General features: G+C 46.3%; 1 protein-coding gene and 1 pseudogene across 1 annotated transcript in view; one reads left to right on the forward strand and one right to left on the reverse strand.

Annotated features, from left to right (window-relative positions):
• Cited2 (Cbp/p300-interacting transactivator, with Glu/Asp-rich carboxy-terminal domain, 2) overlaps positions 1-1,378 on the reverse strand; it is a 1,750-nt gene extending 372 nt beyond the window's left edge. The window contains exons 1-2 of the mRNA XM_013026794.1: positions 1,142-1,378; positions 5-559 (exon numbers count right to left, since the gene is read on the reverse strand). Coding sequence (XP_012882248.1) covers positions 5-551 — 547 coding nt within the window. The 5' untranslated portion in view covers positions 552-559; positions 1,142-1,378. The remainder of the gene's footprint in view (positions 1-4; positions 560-1,141) is intronic.
• A 703-nt stretch (positions 1,379-2,081) lies between these two features.
• The window catches only part of LOC105993526, a 79,432-nt pseudogene continuing 64,936 nt past the window's right edge, over positions 2,082-16,577 (forward strand).

The following is a 16,577-nucleotide window of genomic DNA, read 5'->3' on the forward strand; positions in this document are numbered from 1 at the left end:
GAACCGGAGCCCCCGGGGGTGGCGCTGCCGCCCGAGCCGCCGGGCGCGCCGCTGCCGCCGCTGTGCTTGGGATTGCAATCTCGGAAGTGCTGGTTGGTCCCGTTCATCTGGTGGCCCGCGGCGGGGTGCAAATCCGGCATGTAGTGGTTGTGGGGGTAGGGGTGATGGTTGAAATACTGGTTGTTGAGCTTCTGCAGCTGCATGCTGGCGGGCAGCGAGCCGCCCTGGCTGGCCACCGGGGGGCCCAGGAACTGCGAGTTGTTAAACCTGGCGGCGGGGGCCAGCGCGCCGGCCGGGTGCCCCCCGTTCACCGTCCCCGGCCCCATGGCGTGCCGGATGCCGCCGGTGGCGTTCAGGCCGCCCGCGCCGTAGTGTAGGTGCTCGCCCATCAGGGCGTTGAAGGCGTGCTGGGGCTGCTGCTGGGGCTGCTGCTGGTGGTGGTGCGGGGTCGGGAACTGCCCCATGCTCATGCGGTGGGCCGGGTGGTGGTGCAGCCCGTTGGAGCCGTCCGGGAAGCGCCCGTGGTTCATGGCCATCATATGGTCTGCCATTTCCAGTCCTGAAAGGGCAGAGGGGGGTGGTGGAGAGGAGGGCGGGGAGGGGGGGAGGCAGACGCTGCTGAGACCCGCGCGCCACACGTGTCGCCCACCCCGGCGCACCCCACTTGGCCCCTCCAGCCCTCTCTCGCCACCGGGCGCCCGCCCTCCCGCGCGGCTCCCCCTCGGGTCCAGGATGCCCACCGCTCCAGCCCGTGCCAGCCCGGCTTGCCATCTGAGCGGACCTACAGCCAGGGCAGAGCCGGGGGCCGCTGCGCCATGTCCCCCGGCCCCTGCGATCGGGGTGGTGCGGGGAGGGGGGAGGTCACCCGAGCCCACCCCTCCTCCTCCTCCTCCTCCTCCGGTGTTCCCCGAAGTGGCCTAATAAAGGAAGTGCCCCGTAGCCCGGCCGCGAACTTCAGGCACGAAAGCAGCCCTCCTCATCCTGTTGTTGCACATCCTGTTGTTATTCCCCCGGCTCCGCCTCGCGCTCTTCCTCCGGGCAAACCCTGCCCCCCGCGGGGGACGGCGCTGGCAGCGGGTCCCCCGCCCCTCCCCGGCCGCCCCACGGGCCCCGGTGCACCCGCCCGCCGCCGCGCGCTCACCTTCCGTCTTGGCGATTTCTGCTCCGAAGACCGAGGGCGGGATCGACGGGTCCAGGACCGGCTCAGCCGCGCATAGGTGTGCGGGGTGCGGGATGGGGGGAGAAGCCTTCGAGGCGTGCCGGGCGCCGGCCGCAGCGCTGTCGGTGCCGAGGGTTCGCAGCCGAGTCGCAGCCGTCCCTTTGATTCCCCTCTCCGCCGGCTCTCGCCCGCCCGCCCGCTCCGCAGGACCGCCCGGCAGCTGCCAACAATGAGCTGTGTTTCTCTGGGCTTTGGCCACGGTTAATATAAGGGATTCGGGAAGGGCGGAGCCAAGGCCGCCCGGGCGGGTGATGCGAACACACGGATTCCGGAATCACGGACCGGCTCCGGGAGCTGCGGCGTCCCCGCGCGGCCAGCGGCACGTGCGCAGAGAGAGAGAGAGAGAGAGAGAGAGAGAGAGGGGGGGGGGGGGGGGGCAGAGACAGAGGCTGTGCGCCCCGGAGCCGCCTGGCAGCGCCCCGAACTCGGGTTTCCTTCTAGCTGAGAAACACCAGGGCCGGATCTGCCACCTGGCCGAAAGCAGGGGCGGGGCGGGGGGTAGATAATACCCTCCGCCTGGCCGCAGACGGCAGCGCCTGCTCGCGAGAAGCGAGGAGACCTCCGGGTCCTCCAGCGCCCCCCCACTCCTCCCCTCCCTACCCCACCCCCGCAGCCCTCGCAGTCGGTTCGCCCAGCGATCTGGTCTGCCCTCTACAGGAAAAGGGGGTTCAACCGCCCCACGCCTCCCGTCCGCCCAGCGCGGCTCCCTCTCGGCTTCCTAGACCTTGCAAACGCCTGCTTAGGCTGCGGGGCGGGGGGGGGGTGCGTGGAAAGCCCTAGACAAGTAATGCCCTCTCCACCTCGGGTGAGCGTTCCCGGGCACTATTCTTTGTGCTTTTCTAGGGGGCGGCCAAGAAGCTGCATGTGGATTACTCTGCGTAGAGACCGATTCCTCCCCGCCGCCGCCCCCCCCTTCAAGGACGGGAGTTCTCGGGGCGGGGAGCGGCAGGTGGAGCGAGCGCGCTGGCTTTGCGGGGCCCGGGGCCCTCCGTTCCCCGCGCCGGGGAATCCGGTCCGCACTTTGGGGCCGGCTCTGCGCCGCCGGGTACGTGTGCTTCTACTAAGTTTGCATTTGCAGCTCTTGGTAGCTTTGGCATCCGAGCTGAGGCGTCTGTGCTCTGTAAACAAACTCAGCGATCCCCGTCCCCAGATCCACCTTTTTGCACATACACAGTTACTTTTCTTCTGCTGCTGCCCTTGATCCGGGTGGGGTGTGTGTGTGTGTGTGTGTGTGTGCAAACTTGCACAACCTCCCTCTGGGCTCTGCCTGGCAGCTTGGGGTTGGTTTATTTTTAAAGAAGCAAACGGGTTTGTAATGAAGAAATTCGAGGGCTGGGTAGGGCGGCCGCTGGTCGCTGGAAAAGGGAAAACAAATAGATAACACGGTGATCGCTTTGTAAATAAAGTCGTTCTGGATGGGGGGGCCGTGGCGGCAGCCGTCCCGCAGGGCGCGCGCGCACGCGCGCACACGCGCACACGCGCGCGCGCACACACACTCGGCTGGGACTCTTTCTTTTCAGTGAAATTGTTCAGTGGAGCAATAGGCGATAATAATAACCCTGCCTGCCGAACGCGGCCCCACGAGCCCGTTCGCCCATTTGGCTCATTGACTTGCAAATAAAACCCCGCACCCGGGTCCCGGCCACCACCCAGTCGCCGCGAGGAGCTGGGCTGGCTTTCTCGCACCGGCCAGCCGAGCTGTTTCCCCAACACCAGGAGGAGGAGTGGCTCCCGAGCTTTCAGATCGTTCTTTATGTGTGTGTGGGAGGGGGGGGCGGGGGGAGAAATCCGCGCTTGGAATAAGGACTTCAGGGCTGAGCGGCTTCTTCTGAACTCGAAAGCCATTGAAGACTTCCTGTTGCAGAGAGGAGTCCTCTCCCCCCTCTCCTCTCCCCTCCCCCACTCTCCCTCCCTCTTCCCCCCCCACTCCTTTTTCTCTCTCTTAGCCCACAAGACTTCTGAAGGGGGGGGGGATTCAGATGTATGTCCCCATTCAGTAATTCGCAAAAGACACCCAAATCCTGATTCTTTTCAACCGTTACTCCTGTGTCTAAAAATACTGCCCACCCCCACCCCACCACCAGCACACACTTTCCTCTGTCTTCCTCTCCTTTTTCCAGCTCTTTGGCATTTATAACCATGCATGCAAATAATTTGAAACCTCAAAAATATTTACTTTTAGGAGACTTGAGAAGAGGCCCCGTTGGATGGCTTGGTCACAACAATTCCCTATTCTGCTGTCCACCCCCACCTTTATCTATAGGTTAGACATGTGCCAAGGGAGGTAGAGGCGGGGAAGAAACCTGAAGATGCCCCCCACCCCCACCCCTTTTTTTAAAAGATGCTAAAATATTGGTTCACCTTTATTCAAAAATTGCTGGATAGGTTTACTTCCCTTATTCTGCAGTTGTCTTGCGACACAAGGAACAGCTTTTGAATGTCTAAATTCCTCTCAAAACCATTAAAGACACAGCCACACCATCCAGTTCTAGGGCTTCATACATATTGAGAAATCTCTGGAAAGGTCACTTACCCCTCCCCCACCCCTTAAAGGGGATGGGGCGGGGAGAAGAAAGACTTCTGGGACCAGCAGCTTTGTTCATTTATTCTGGTTTATCCTATAGGTGTTTCCAAGTGCCAGGAATTTTCTTAGTGTCAGGAGATACAAACAAGATAAGAGCACATGGTCAAGAGGAGGAGTCACACCAACAGGCCTTGGACATTCTGTGATGAATGTCAGGACAAGAACTTTCATGCCAGGGCTTCCCAGAGCACCCTGCAGGGACACCAGGGCCTGTCTTAGAGGTGTCAGGAAGCTTTCCAGCGGACATGGTGACTGCATTGAGCCTGCAAGAAGAAGAAAAGTTTGACCACTAGGACCAGAGTTGGAAAATGCCTGGTTAAGGAGTTAACAATGCAAAGATAAGAGACATAGATAGATAAACCCATGAAGACTCTATCTCAAAGCTGAGAAAATCGGGTTGGGACCTGAAGGGGCAGCTGTAAGGTTGTAAAACTGTGAGAAAGTATATTGCATGTACGATTGAGCATGGTTTAGGGAAAAGAAAAAAAAATACTGGAAACCCAAAGTCCAGTTAGGAGGCTCCTTGTAATCAGACATGTGTTGTCCTGTCATCCTGGTGGATGTGTGGGGGTCTGCCTCTGATCTTTGCAGTGCTAGTTGGTTTGCTAGGACTGACATAACAAAATATCATGCTTCAACGACAAATATTGTCTCACAGTTCTAGAGGCCCAAAGTAGAAGATCACGGAGTTGACAGGGCTGGTTGTGAAGGCAAACCTGTTCCGTAACTCTCTCCTATCTCTTGGCAGTTTGCTGGCAGTGTTTGCCACATTGTAAATGCATCGCAGTGATCTCTGCCTTCACCTTGCGTGGCATTTTTCCTTCTATGTGTGTCTCCCTGTCCACCCTCCCCCACCCCTTCCTTTTATTTATTAATTTATTCACAAGGATACCAGTTGTATTGGATTAATGCTTTTTCCTATGAACCTCTTTTTTTCTCTTTTTTTATTTTTGGTACTGAGGATCAAACCCAGGACATTGCACTTGCTAGGTAAGGGCTTTGCCCCTGAGCTACATCCCAGCCCAAGAACTCATTTTAACTTGATCTAAATCACATTCTGAGATACTAGGGTTTGGGACTACACCATGATACAATTCAACCCGTAACATCTGTGAAGAAACTGAGGAAGAAATCTGTACCTCTTCCCAGATGCTTCACTGGACCAACCTTCTTCCACTTTAGAAACAACGTCCTCCCTGTCTTACCCAAATGGCAATGTCTCTCTTCTTTATTTTATCATAGAATGACAATCTTACCCCCTTTCCAGATAGATGGCAGCTCTCTGAGAGCAGAGACTCAGCCTGTTTGATCATTCCGAGACTGAAACAAGTCCTGGCATGGGGTAGACTTTCACTGACAATGAATATGGATAGATGGATGGATGAATGAATGAAACAGTCATGAGCGAATGAATGTTTTGGAATCCAAATGCAAAGATGGGGAAGATTTTCTGGAGATCAATTTCAAGGGTGGGGTAGAAAACTCTACTGGTAAAGAATGTTTGCTCTGGGACTGGTGGTATGGCTCAGGTGGTAGGGTGCTAGCCAGTGAGCCAAAGTATCAGGTACCAAGTCCCCATCTCAGATAACAAGACAAAACAAGAACACAGTTGCTCATTGCTCTGCGCATTATCTCTGATATTTATTTGCACTCAATTGTCCTCTGTTTGGAAGTTGGCTCACCCAGCGGTCCATTGACTGCTCAGAAATAGAAGACAATTCCTATTAGTGAAATAAAAAGGGAGAGAAATGAAAAATTTAAAGGTTAGTCTTGAGCTTTAGCTAAAAGCTGAACTGTGCTGTTCCCTGGGTGCTGGTGGCTCATGCCTGTAATCCTAGCTACTCAGGAGGCTGAGATATGAAGATTACAGTTCAAAGCCAGTTGGAGGACTAAAGTCCATGAGTCTCTGATCTCCAATTAACCAATAGAAAGTCAGAAATGGAACTGTTGCTCCAGTGGTAGAGCACTAGCCTTGAAGAGAAAAAGTCAAGCAAGAGCGTGAGGACCTGAGTGCAAGCCCTAGTACCACTACAATAAATAAAAGTAAATAAACAATTAAATGAAATAATACTTGAGCTAAGAAAAGACCAACTGAAGAGCTCAAATCCAACACAGGTAGTTAAAGCGCTCCTACCTGTGTGGCTGGGTTGGTTCTGAGGGCTGATAAAAAAATCTCCATGTCTCGTATCTTTGGGGGTTTTGTGTCATGTAAGAGTAGGATGGCACCTCTGGCCTTGTTCTTGTATATTACCTAAATCACCTTTGATTCTCAACAAGGAGGATTTTTGAGTTTCAGAGTTTTTAAGAAAATGTAGAAAGGCAGGAGTGATGTGCAATTAAAAAAAATGTAGAAAGGCATAACAAGAGGAATAGGGAGAAAGTGGGAGAGAGAGAGAGAGAGAGAGAGAGAGAGAGAGAAAGACAGAGAGAGAGAGAAAGAGAGAGAGAAAGAGGTTATGAACCTCTGGTTAATGAGCCAGAGACCCTTTAAGCCACCTGATACTGCCTGCATCCTGAATACACAATGCCAAAATAATACATGCATATCACTTGTAAACTCAAGAATTTGGTTCTAATGAACAGAATACAAAATCATTGAAATCATTACTACGCTCCTAATTGACTTCGCATACATTTTCTCATTTAATAAAAAATCGAGCCATGATTGTGTGGGAGGCCAGGGCAATGTTTATATTAAAAGGGGTCATTAAACTGATGAAGTTGGCATGCTGTCGTGTAAGCATTTGGTTAACATGTAAAGACTCTGGGATGATCCTTCGAGCTTCTGATTCAGCAGGCTGGGTTTGGGACCTAAGGATCTGTGTATTTTTAGTTTATTTTTGTGGTTCTAGAAATCAGCTGCAGGGCTATGCCCATGCTAGGCAATGCTCTACTGCTGAATTTACAGGTTGTTGTTGTTTGTTTGTTTTTTAAAGCTTCCCACTTGATCATGGTGATGAGTTATGGTTGTAAACCACCAGCAGATGACAACTAAGGTGGTTGTTGACAGGGACAGTAGATGTAGCATGGACCTAGTTCATCCACATACGATCCTACCTACTTGCATTACCATCTCTTCTCCTCTCTCCTGCCCATAACTGCAATTTTGTCCAGCCTTGAAGGCCAAACTCAGAACCCTTCTCTTCTTTCGAGCTTTTCTTGTGTCCCTCAGATGGAAAGTATTCAGACTTCCTTAGTGTTTCCAAGGGGTTTCGCCTAGGTCTTCCTCTCTGACCTATTCTGGCTTATTTGTTCCTTCCTGAGGCCTTTTCTGTAATGGTGGAAGGAGCCTCCATATCATCCAACAAGGCAACCTTGTACTAGTTTGCTAGCATCGCCGTGCCAAATTAGACTTCAATGAAAGAAATTTATCTTCTCAGAGTTTTCAGAGGCTACATCTCCAAGGTCGATGGCTCCTATTCTTCCGAGAGCTCCCTCCTAGATCTTAGTTGTCCTCTTTGTTGTGTTCAATGTGGTCTTTTCTCTGTGTGCAGAAAAGCCTGGTGTTCCTTGTGGGTAAGTGCTTCCTCTTCTTGTAAAGACACTAACTAGATTAGATTAGGACCTGCTCTACTGTAATCTTTGAAGACGTTATCTCCCAATACAGCTACATTCTGAGGTACTGGGGCTTAGCACTTCAACATAGGAAGTTAGAGGGGTTGGGGGTCATAGTTCTGTCCATGTTAACCTTCCTGTGCAAACTCTTCTTGGCTACTTGCCATTTTAGTAGTCTATGACTTCAAGACTAAACTACATTTGCGTTGGTTCAGAAGCTGGATGAGGTCTGTTGAAAGGCAGAAGAAAAACGCAGTGACTTTGATTAGAGAAAAACAAGATCATGTTCAATAAGAATGAAACAGCAGAGACTTTACAAAGATCCTAACCAATTACCTGGGACTGGGTGGGAAATTGTTGAGTAGCTCCAACAAGTTTATAGTAGAAGAGGGTGGGGGGGAGGAGGGAAGGGCTTATGGTTCATGCTGAGTTGGTTGAATCAGAATCAGGAATGGAATGCTGTTATTAAAAAAGAGGTTAAAGGGCTGGGAGGTTGGCTCAGTGGTAGAGTGCTTGCCTTGCATGCATGAGGCCCTGGGTTCCATTCCTCAGCACCACATAAACAGAAAAAGCCGGGCCCAGAGTTCAGGCCCCACAGCCTACCAAAAAAAAAAAAAGAGGTTAAAAACAAAACAAAACTGGAAGTATATTAGGAGTAAGAAGATCACTCAACAGAGCTGGGAGTAATCCTTTGGCTCTGCTTAGAGATCATGGTTGGTTTGTAATGTTACATTTTAATAAAGAATTACAGAAACCAAAGGAGTTTTACTTTTTTTTTTTTAAAGGAAATATATTTTAAAGGAGTAGGAAATGTGACTGGCTATTTAATCTGGAGAAGAAAAGTCTGTCAGGTTACTTAATCCATATGTTCTGGTGTACACATAGGGACATGAATATGGAGGATCCTTCCCAGATGTTTTCCTTTTCCACTGGGACAAAGAGAAAAGGAAAGCTTTTTTTTTTTTAAAGACAGCTTTCAATGAGTGATTTCCAAATTGTGTTCTGCAGATCTTGAGTATACTCAGTGTTGCTTTTTATGTGTTGTATGTTTCAAAACAGTGTTCTGATGTCAAGCAGTTAGGAAAATGAATACTTTGAATGATACTTTGAATAATACACAAGGAAAGCGTAGAATTCTGCTTCTGGATGGCATTTTAAAAATAACCAGTTATCCAAACTTCCTCATTCTCTAAATGAGAAATCTGAGGTCTGTGAGGTTACAAGACTTGTTCATAAAGGGCTTTCTAAACATTAGAATTTTAGAATTCCAGTGCAGATGATCAGAGAGATGAGACTGTCTTTATGAAGATGTCAATGAAACAGACTGACATTGTAGTATGGAATGTTCTGGGGTCAGCATTTCCCAGCCAGAGTTCTATTTTATAAGGTGCTGTACGAGATACAACAGAATTCACATCAATCTCTACTTTGAAAAAAAAAAAAGGTGGAGGGGGGAGTAAGTCAGGCACTGATGGCTCAAGCCTGTAATCCTAGCTACTCAGTAGGCTAAGGTCTGAGAATCAAGATTCAAAGCCAGCCTGGGCAGGAAAGCCTCTGAGACTCTTGTCTCCAGTTAAGTACCACAGCAGCTGAAAGTAGAGCTATGGCTCAAGTGGTAGAGTGCTAGCCTTGAGCAAAAAAGCCCTGAGTTCAAGCCTGAGGACTACCAAACACACACACGTGTGCACATATGTATACTTATTTAAGATGAATTTACCACTTCAAACTGGAAGTTTGAGTCTTTGAATGTGAGCTGAGCAAATACATGGTCAGTTGGCTGTAGGCATCTGAGAAGCTAGTTACTGTCTACCAAATATCCCCATGGGAAGGAAGGGTTACACTGCTTTACCTTTGACTTTTTTTTTTTTTTTTTTGCCCATCCTGGGCTTGAACTCAAGGCCTGGGCACTGTCCCTGAGCTACTTTGCTTAAGGCTAGCACACTACCACTTGAGCCACAGCACCATTTCTGGCTTTTTCTGTTTATGTGGCACTGAGGAATCAAACCCAGGGCTTCATGCATGCTAGGCAAGCACTCTACCCCTAAGCCACATTCCCAGCCCCTTGACTTGTTTTTAATACTTTGTCTTGTGTGGATTTTTTTTTTTTTTGGGTCCGGTCATGGGGCCTGAACTCTGGACCTGGGTGCTGTCCCTCAGCTCTTCAGCTCAAGGCTAGTGCTCTACCACTTGAGCCAAACCCCAACTCCCGCTTTTTTCTTTTTGCTTATGTGGTGCTGAGGAATCGAACCCAGGGCCTCGAGCATGCAAGGCAAGCACTCTACCACTGAGCCACCTTCCCAGCCCATTGTGTGGATTTTTTTTAAAGATAGAAGACTAGTGGTCCTGAATAAAACAGACCACTGAGACATATGATCATTATTGACTACGCCCAAATCACCTTCAATTTATTAGAAATAATGATTTGTTCACTATGTACTAATTGTGGGGGTATGTTTCCAAATAACAGGATGAAACTACTGCTTTGATTCCATAGTAGTTTTGTTTTTGTTTCCCCCACTTTGTACCAGCACTGGGGCTTGAACTTGGGGTAGTTTGTTCTCACTTAGCTTTTTCTGCTCATGGTGGTACTAAACCACTTAAGCCACAAGTGCACAATTGGCTATTTGCTCATCAGTTGCATACAAAGCCTAAAAGCTATGTCTGCCTAGGCTAACTTTGAACCAAGGTCTTTAGATCTCAGCTTCCTAAGTAGCTAGGAATGTAGATGTAAGCCACTAGCTCCTGGCTTTGATCTTATTATTTACAAACAAAGCATACATAGTACTTCTTCAAACCATTTCTTTCCCTAGTTGACTTTTAAGTACAAAACTGAAGAACTAAAGATATGAAAGTATTTTGTAAATAAATGGAAGTAATGGAAGTATTTGCTCTCATAATACATACTTGTATCTTATCATGTATTTACATAAAATTCCAAAAGAAGTATTGTCTATTTTGAATTTATCAGCAAGTTATGCTTTTATTTCTATACTTAATTGAAAATAAATCATCAATGTGAATCTAGTACATTAAAAATCTGTTTATACATTTTTTAAATATTTTTAAAAATTGGGTTAAAGTAAACTTCTCCAAACTGCAATAATAAAGCTATGTGAAATATAATATTTTTATGGGAACTCTATTTATTTTATGTGCCATACAGGTTTTTTTAAATGATCTCCAAATACTTGGGTGATTCATCAGATAATAATGATAAAGACTCCCAAGGTAAAAATGTTGAAAAATTCTGGTTCAAGCCAATATTTCTCAAGTGTAGACCTAAATCCTTTCTAAAAGAAAAAGATCTCTGAGGTCTTAAATGTTTACATAAATTATTTTTTATTATACATATTACTTATACAAAAATAGAAAATAACATATGACATCTTTATAGCTCTTATGCAGCTATAATACTAGAACACATTTATGTGTTAAATAAGAATGAAATTGTAGAACCAATAGCATCTGGACCTTTCTCTTCTCTCTGTCTGTTTTAGTTTGGCCTAGTGTCTTTTCAGGGAGCACTCAATGGTAAGCAAAAAAAGATCTAAGAAAAGACCATTTGTGGGCGTTATGATGCGCTGGAATTTATATCAATATTAACATTTCATGGAGGCCAACATTATAATCCATCCCAGTGCCAGATAATTTGTAAATGCATGCATCCGCTGGGATCCGAGGGAAGGACACATGGCTCTGCGGGGCCTAAGCCTATCATGTCCTCTATACATCCAGCAGTAGACAAGCAATGGAATCTACAAACATTCCAACGACTGAATGACCATGAGTCCATCTCTTTGATGCAGCTCTGCTCTAAAATGGAAAGAGCCTAGGCAGCTAGGGTTAGGCAGCTTTCTGTTTTCTTTCAAGTCATCAAGTTATAAATGCCAACAAAACTTGGGAGTTTGTCAAGTAATTGGTGTACGAGATGAGACTATAGAACCATGGAAAATATTTCACAAGTGTATGCAAAAATGTGCCTGATGTTAGCCATGCCTTGAATGCTGACGATGGGCCTGCCTGCCTGCCTCCCCCTCCCTCCTTTCCCTCCTTCCCTTCTCTCTCTCTCTCTGCCTTTTTTAAAAAAATTGAGGTAGAATCTCAGTCCAAGCTGGCTTTGAATTCATGATCTTCCTGCTTTAGTCTCCCTGGTGCTGGGATTGCAAGCATGTACCATACCCAGTCTGTGATGGAGTTTTTGAAGTAGGTTCATAAGAATTGTAGAATCACTGTATGTTACTACTGAGAGGGGACATAAACACTATCCAGTCCATCACATTTCATTTACAGATTAGAGAAAGTCAGACTAAGAGAGGTGAGGTGACTTGCTCAAGGTCACAGAGGGAGAGGATCAAGAGCAAAGCCTGAGAGAGTTGCAAAAGATTATGTGAACTGTCTGTGGAGTTCATGCTCTGTTGTTTATGTCCTGCTGATGAGCCTGAAGGGATCAACTGTGCACCAGCTGCCATCTGAAAAAAAAAAAAAACCCTACATGGAGCCAAAGACTTTACTCACAGTACAGACCAAAGACTGCAGGGTTAGGAGGCCAGTGAGGAAATGCCCAGTTGTTGTGCTTCACTTTCTGGACTGTGGGAAAGTTACCTCTCGATCAGTGGATAGCAGAACTTGACCTGGGCCTTATGTGTGGGTCAAGCTGGTGGCTGAACATGTTCTTGGAGAGAGGGCATTAAGGACACTTGCTTAGCCAAAGGCATAGACTCAGGCTTGACAGATATTTGTTGCTTTTGTATAGAATGGTGCATTTGAAGATGGAAACTAGGTACTATGACAGACTCTGGTAAAGACTGCTCAGAGGACAAATACAATCTGAAAAAGGGAAATGCCTGAAAAGGTGTGTGTATGTGTGTGTGTATGTTTGTAGCGGGGCTTGAACTCAAGGGCCTGGGGTGCTGTCCCTGAGCTTCTTTTGCTCAAGGCTAGCATCAGTTTGATGCTAGCCTTTCCGTTTTCTCGTAGCTAATTGGCACCAAGAGTCTGTTAGCTTTTCCTGCCCAGCCTGGCTTTGAATTGCGACCCTTAGGAGGAGCTAGGATTACCTGTGCCCAGCTTCCTATAAAGTTCATACTGACCAATGAATCAGGATTTTCCCCTAACCTAATTGTGTCCCTTACCAGTGTGAAAGAAAGTACTCCCCCACCTCTTGCAAAATTCCTGGTTTACTACAAGATTCTTTGAATGTTCAGAACATAGAGGTAAGCTTAAAGAAACACTGAAATCTGGAAGTGTGAAAAGACGGATTCACCCTATGAAAGTGAGTGTAACTAGGAAAGACCCCACAGCTAAGATCAGCTATCTAGAGAAGTAGCTCAGCCTGTTATGGGGGGTGAGGAAGGGGGTTTAGGACAGTAGAGAGGGCCCTATCTAATCAAAGTGACAAGTGAGAGTCTTAAGGAGGGACTTTTGTAACAACAGAGTAATGAGGCTATCTTCAAAATGCCACAAAACAGCAAGAAGCAATAGAAGTCTTAGATTGGGAAGCTGAAGGCTACTGAAGAACCCAAGGTACATGCTCACATAGTCTGGAATGAATCTGAAAAGCAAGGTGTTTATCTGCCCTCTCCTCTCTTCCAAAGTGAGGAAAGGTTTGGATTCCTTGACAAGGGCCTGCACTATGTGGGAGCTGGGGGTCCCCCACGGACTCTGTTATCCACCCCATTCCCCATGACTGGTCCTCTCTCTGTAGGGATTGTGTGTCCATCAAAGACGTTTCTGATAAATAATTCAACTTCTCTGAATCAGGGTAGGGTGACAAATACAAGGGGACATAGTACTTGGTGGCTATGAATATTTTAGTTACTGAAAAGTATGTCCTTTTCTCATTAAAAATTAATGCATCTAGAGATGAATATCTATTTTACCTTAATTTTGTCAGATTATATAGAGTCTACTTTGTAGTAAGGCAAGAGAGAGAGAGAGAGAGAGAGAGAGAGAGAATTTCTATTCTGAAACCTAAGAACTCTGTTCTACAGCTACAGCATGGTGACTCCACTGATGTACTGAGTGACCAATGCATCTCTCTGGAGAGAGAGAGAGAGAGAGAGAGAGAGAGAGAGAGCGAGTAAGCGAGCACATTTTTTTTTATTTATTTTTTTTAATTTTATTTGTGAAAATACTGTACAGAGGGGTTACAATTGCATGGGCAGGATAATGCGTACATTTCTTACCAAGCATTGCATCCTCCTCCTTTGTTTACCCTTCACATCACTTCCCAGCCTCCCCCCTCCCCCCCAATCCCAATCCTTCTCCTTCCCCCCTCCTCCCCTCCCCCCCCCACCGACGTTGTAAAGTTCGTTTTGGACATGACAACTTGTACTTCTCATTGTTGCATCAGGTCCACCTGCATCCTTAAACAACTGGTTTTTCCCCATCTCCTCCACAAGTTATACTGACATCAAATAGAGTGAAAGCAGGGGTTATACTGTGGGGGAGGGACATACAAAGCAACAAAGAGATAATCTTATAAATTTGTTAGAAACACAAGCATGAAAGAAAAACATTAAAATACATATCTAAGGGTTCATTTTCCTGACATCACATTATCTGACCTTTTCACTCGTACATATACTAGATATTGCAAATAAGGGAAACCATGGGACCTATGTTTCTTTGGGCCTGGCTTACTTCACTTAATATAATTTTTTCCAAGTTTTTCCATTTCCTAACAAATGGGGCAATGTCATTCTTTCTGATGGAGGCATAGAATTCCATTGTGTATATATACCATATTTTCTTGATCCATTCATCTACTGAGGGGCATCTGGGTTGGTTCCATATCTTAGCTATGGTAAATAATGCTGCAATAAACATAGTTGTGGTGGTAGCTTTAGTGTGGTCTTGTTTGTAATAAGCGAGCACATTTTATATGAAGATCACACTTTCCACTTCTGATGTCATTAATATTAGTTTGCCTTGAGTCAAGTAAACTAATTTCATCAGAAATGGTCATCATATTGGCTACCATGCCATTGGAGATGCACAGATGAGTCCAGTAGTGTATAGGGATAAACTTCCTTTTCCCTTTGCTTTCCCTTTCCCTTTGTTTTTCCCTTTCCCTTTGCTTTTCCCTTTCCCTTTCCCTTTTGCTTTCTTTCTTTCTTTTTGTGCCAGTCCTGGGATTTGATCTCAGGGACTGGATGCTGTCCCTGAGCTTCTTTTGCTCAAGGCTAGCACACTACTGCTTGAGTCACAACTTCCCTTCTAGCTCTTCTCTTCTCTTTTCTTCTCTTCTCTTCTCTCCCTCCCTCCCTCCCTCCCTTCTTTCTTTCTTTCTTTCTTTTCTCTCTTTCCTTCCTTCCTTTCTTCCTTCCTTCCTTTCTTTCTTTCTTTCTTTCTTTCTTTCTTTCTTTCTTTCTTTCTTTCTTTCTTTCTTTCTTTCTTTCTTTCTCTCTCTCTCTCTCTCTCTTTCTCTCTCTTTTTTGTAGTCAATTGGAGTAACAGTTAATTGGAGAAAGAGGCTTTCTGGCCCTGGCTGGCTTTGAACTGTGATTCTCAGATCTCAGTCTCCTGAGTAGCTAGGATTATGGGTATGAGCCACTGGAGCCTGGTAGGATAAGCTTTTTAGTGCCTTTCAATACTTGGAAGTCTATAGACTGACCATCAGGTTGTTTAGGGTACCTAAATGGGAAGTAGTTTTGTTTTTGATCTAAATTATTTCAAAGATTTTGATAAGAATGGGAGCCCCCAGTTGAGCAGGAATTCAAATAGCAAGTTATATTTTATTTTATAAGAAAAAATTCAATTATTAATTAAATCGACTGACTAAGGTATTTCTCCCCTCTCAAACATAGGATTCAAGATAAGAATGGGAGCCCCCAGTTGAGCAGGAATTCAAATAGCAAGTTATATTTTATTTTATAAGAAAAAATTTAATTATTAATTAAATCGACTGACTAAGGTATTTCTCCCCTCTCAAACATAGGATTCAGCTGGGCACCAGTGGCTCACACCAGTAATCCTAGCTACTCAGGAGACTGAGATTTGAGGATGGCAGTTTGAAGCCAGCCTGGGCAGAAAAGTTCCCAGTGAAACACCTATCTCAAATTAACCACTCAAAACTGGAAGCGGTGCTGTGGCTCTAAGTGGTAGAGCGCTAGCCTTGAGCAAAAGAGCTCAGAGACAGCACCCAGGCCCAGAGTTTAGGCCTCAGGACCGACAAAAAACTAAACCAAATCAAACCAAAAACAAAAACACAGTATTCAGAGTAGGGATAGGAAGGAGGGCAATCAGAGGTCTTTACAAATGGCTTGTGGCTGTCATCAACAAGCACAGGGCACTGACCTACTTAGCCAACTTTGTGTGTAATGACTTCCATGCGCCCTGGGGTGGGGGTGGGGGTAGGGGGGGAGTAAGAGAAAGAAAGGAGGCAGAGACACTGCACCTGCTGAGCGTCTGCGGGGTTCCACACAGGGCGTCATCTGCTTTCATGTACACGGTCCTCCTCAATCTCAGTATCTACTCTGAGGAGAAGGTATTATTACCTCAGGCCCAGAGAAATTAAGTGACTTGACTGAAGTTGCTCAACTGTCCAATGACAGAGCTAGGGTTTTAAAGATAAAATCGGCCTGACTCCAAAGTTGAATTTTTTAAATTGTTTTTAGAAGACAGTAAAGTGGAAGAAGACTCCAAACCAAAACAGCCTTGCAAAACAAAGATGCTTGTTTGATTGTGTCTCCAAATCCAGGTTTTCATCTTTCTTTTGTCCATTTTAAGGAAAGGACATAAAATGCAGAATTCGTTTAGATGGAAAGGAGGAACATACTATCCTTCCTTCTCCTACCCTCCACCTTCTAGCTTTGAATAAAACGAGCTATTCAAAAGCTACAGTGAGACTAAAGAACCTTGTCATACAATAAAAATAGCAAAAGATAAACCACAAAAGAGGAAGAACATTGGATAATGCTTTCAGTAAATCCCGGGGCATGCAAACATTTTCTCAGAGCTTCCTGGTGGCCAAGGCAAGGAGAGAGACATGCCACATTACATGGCTTCCACTGTCAACTCGGGAAAAGAGTACTAATTTATTAAGCAAGATAAACTCTTTTCCTTTGGTGACTCTTAGAAAAGTTACCTATGAGGAATCCTTAAAAGGACATTAGTGACATAAATGAGAAAATACTAGAGAGTAGTTTAAAATGAAACAATAACAAGCTATTTTGGGGTGGGTAGGTGAGAGTCAGTCATGGGGCTTGAACTCTGGGC

Source organism: Dipodomys ordii, unplaced genomic scaffold, assembly GCF_000151885.1.
Source record: "Dipodomys ordii isolate 6190 unplaced genomic scaffold, Dord_2.0 Scaffold97, whole genome shotgun sequence".
Classification (NCBI taxonomy): Eukaryota; Metazoa; Chordata; class Mammalia; order Rodentia; family Heteromyidae; genus Dipodomys; species Dipodomys ordii.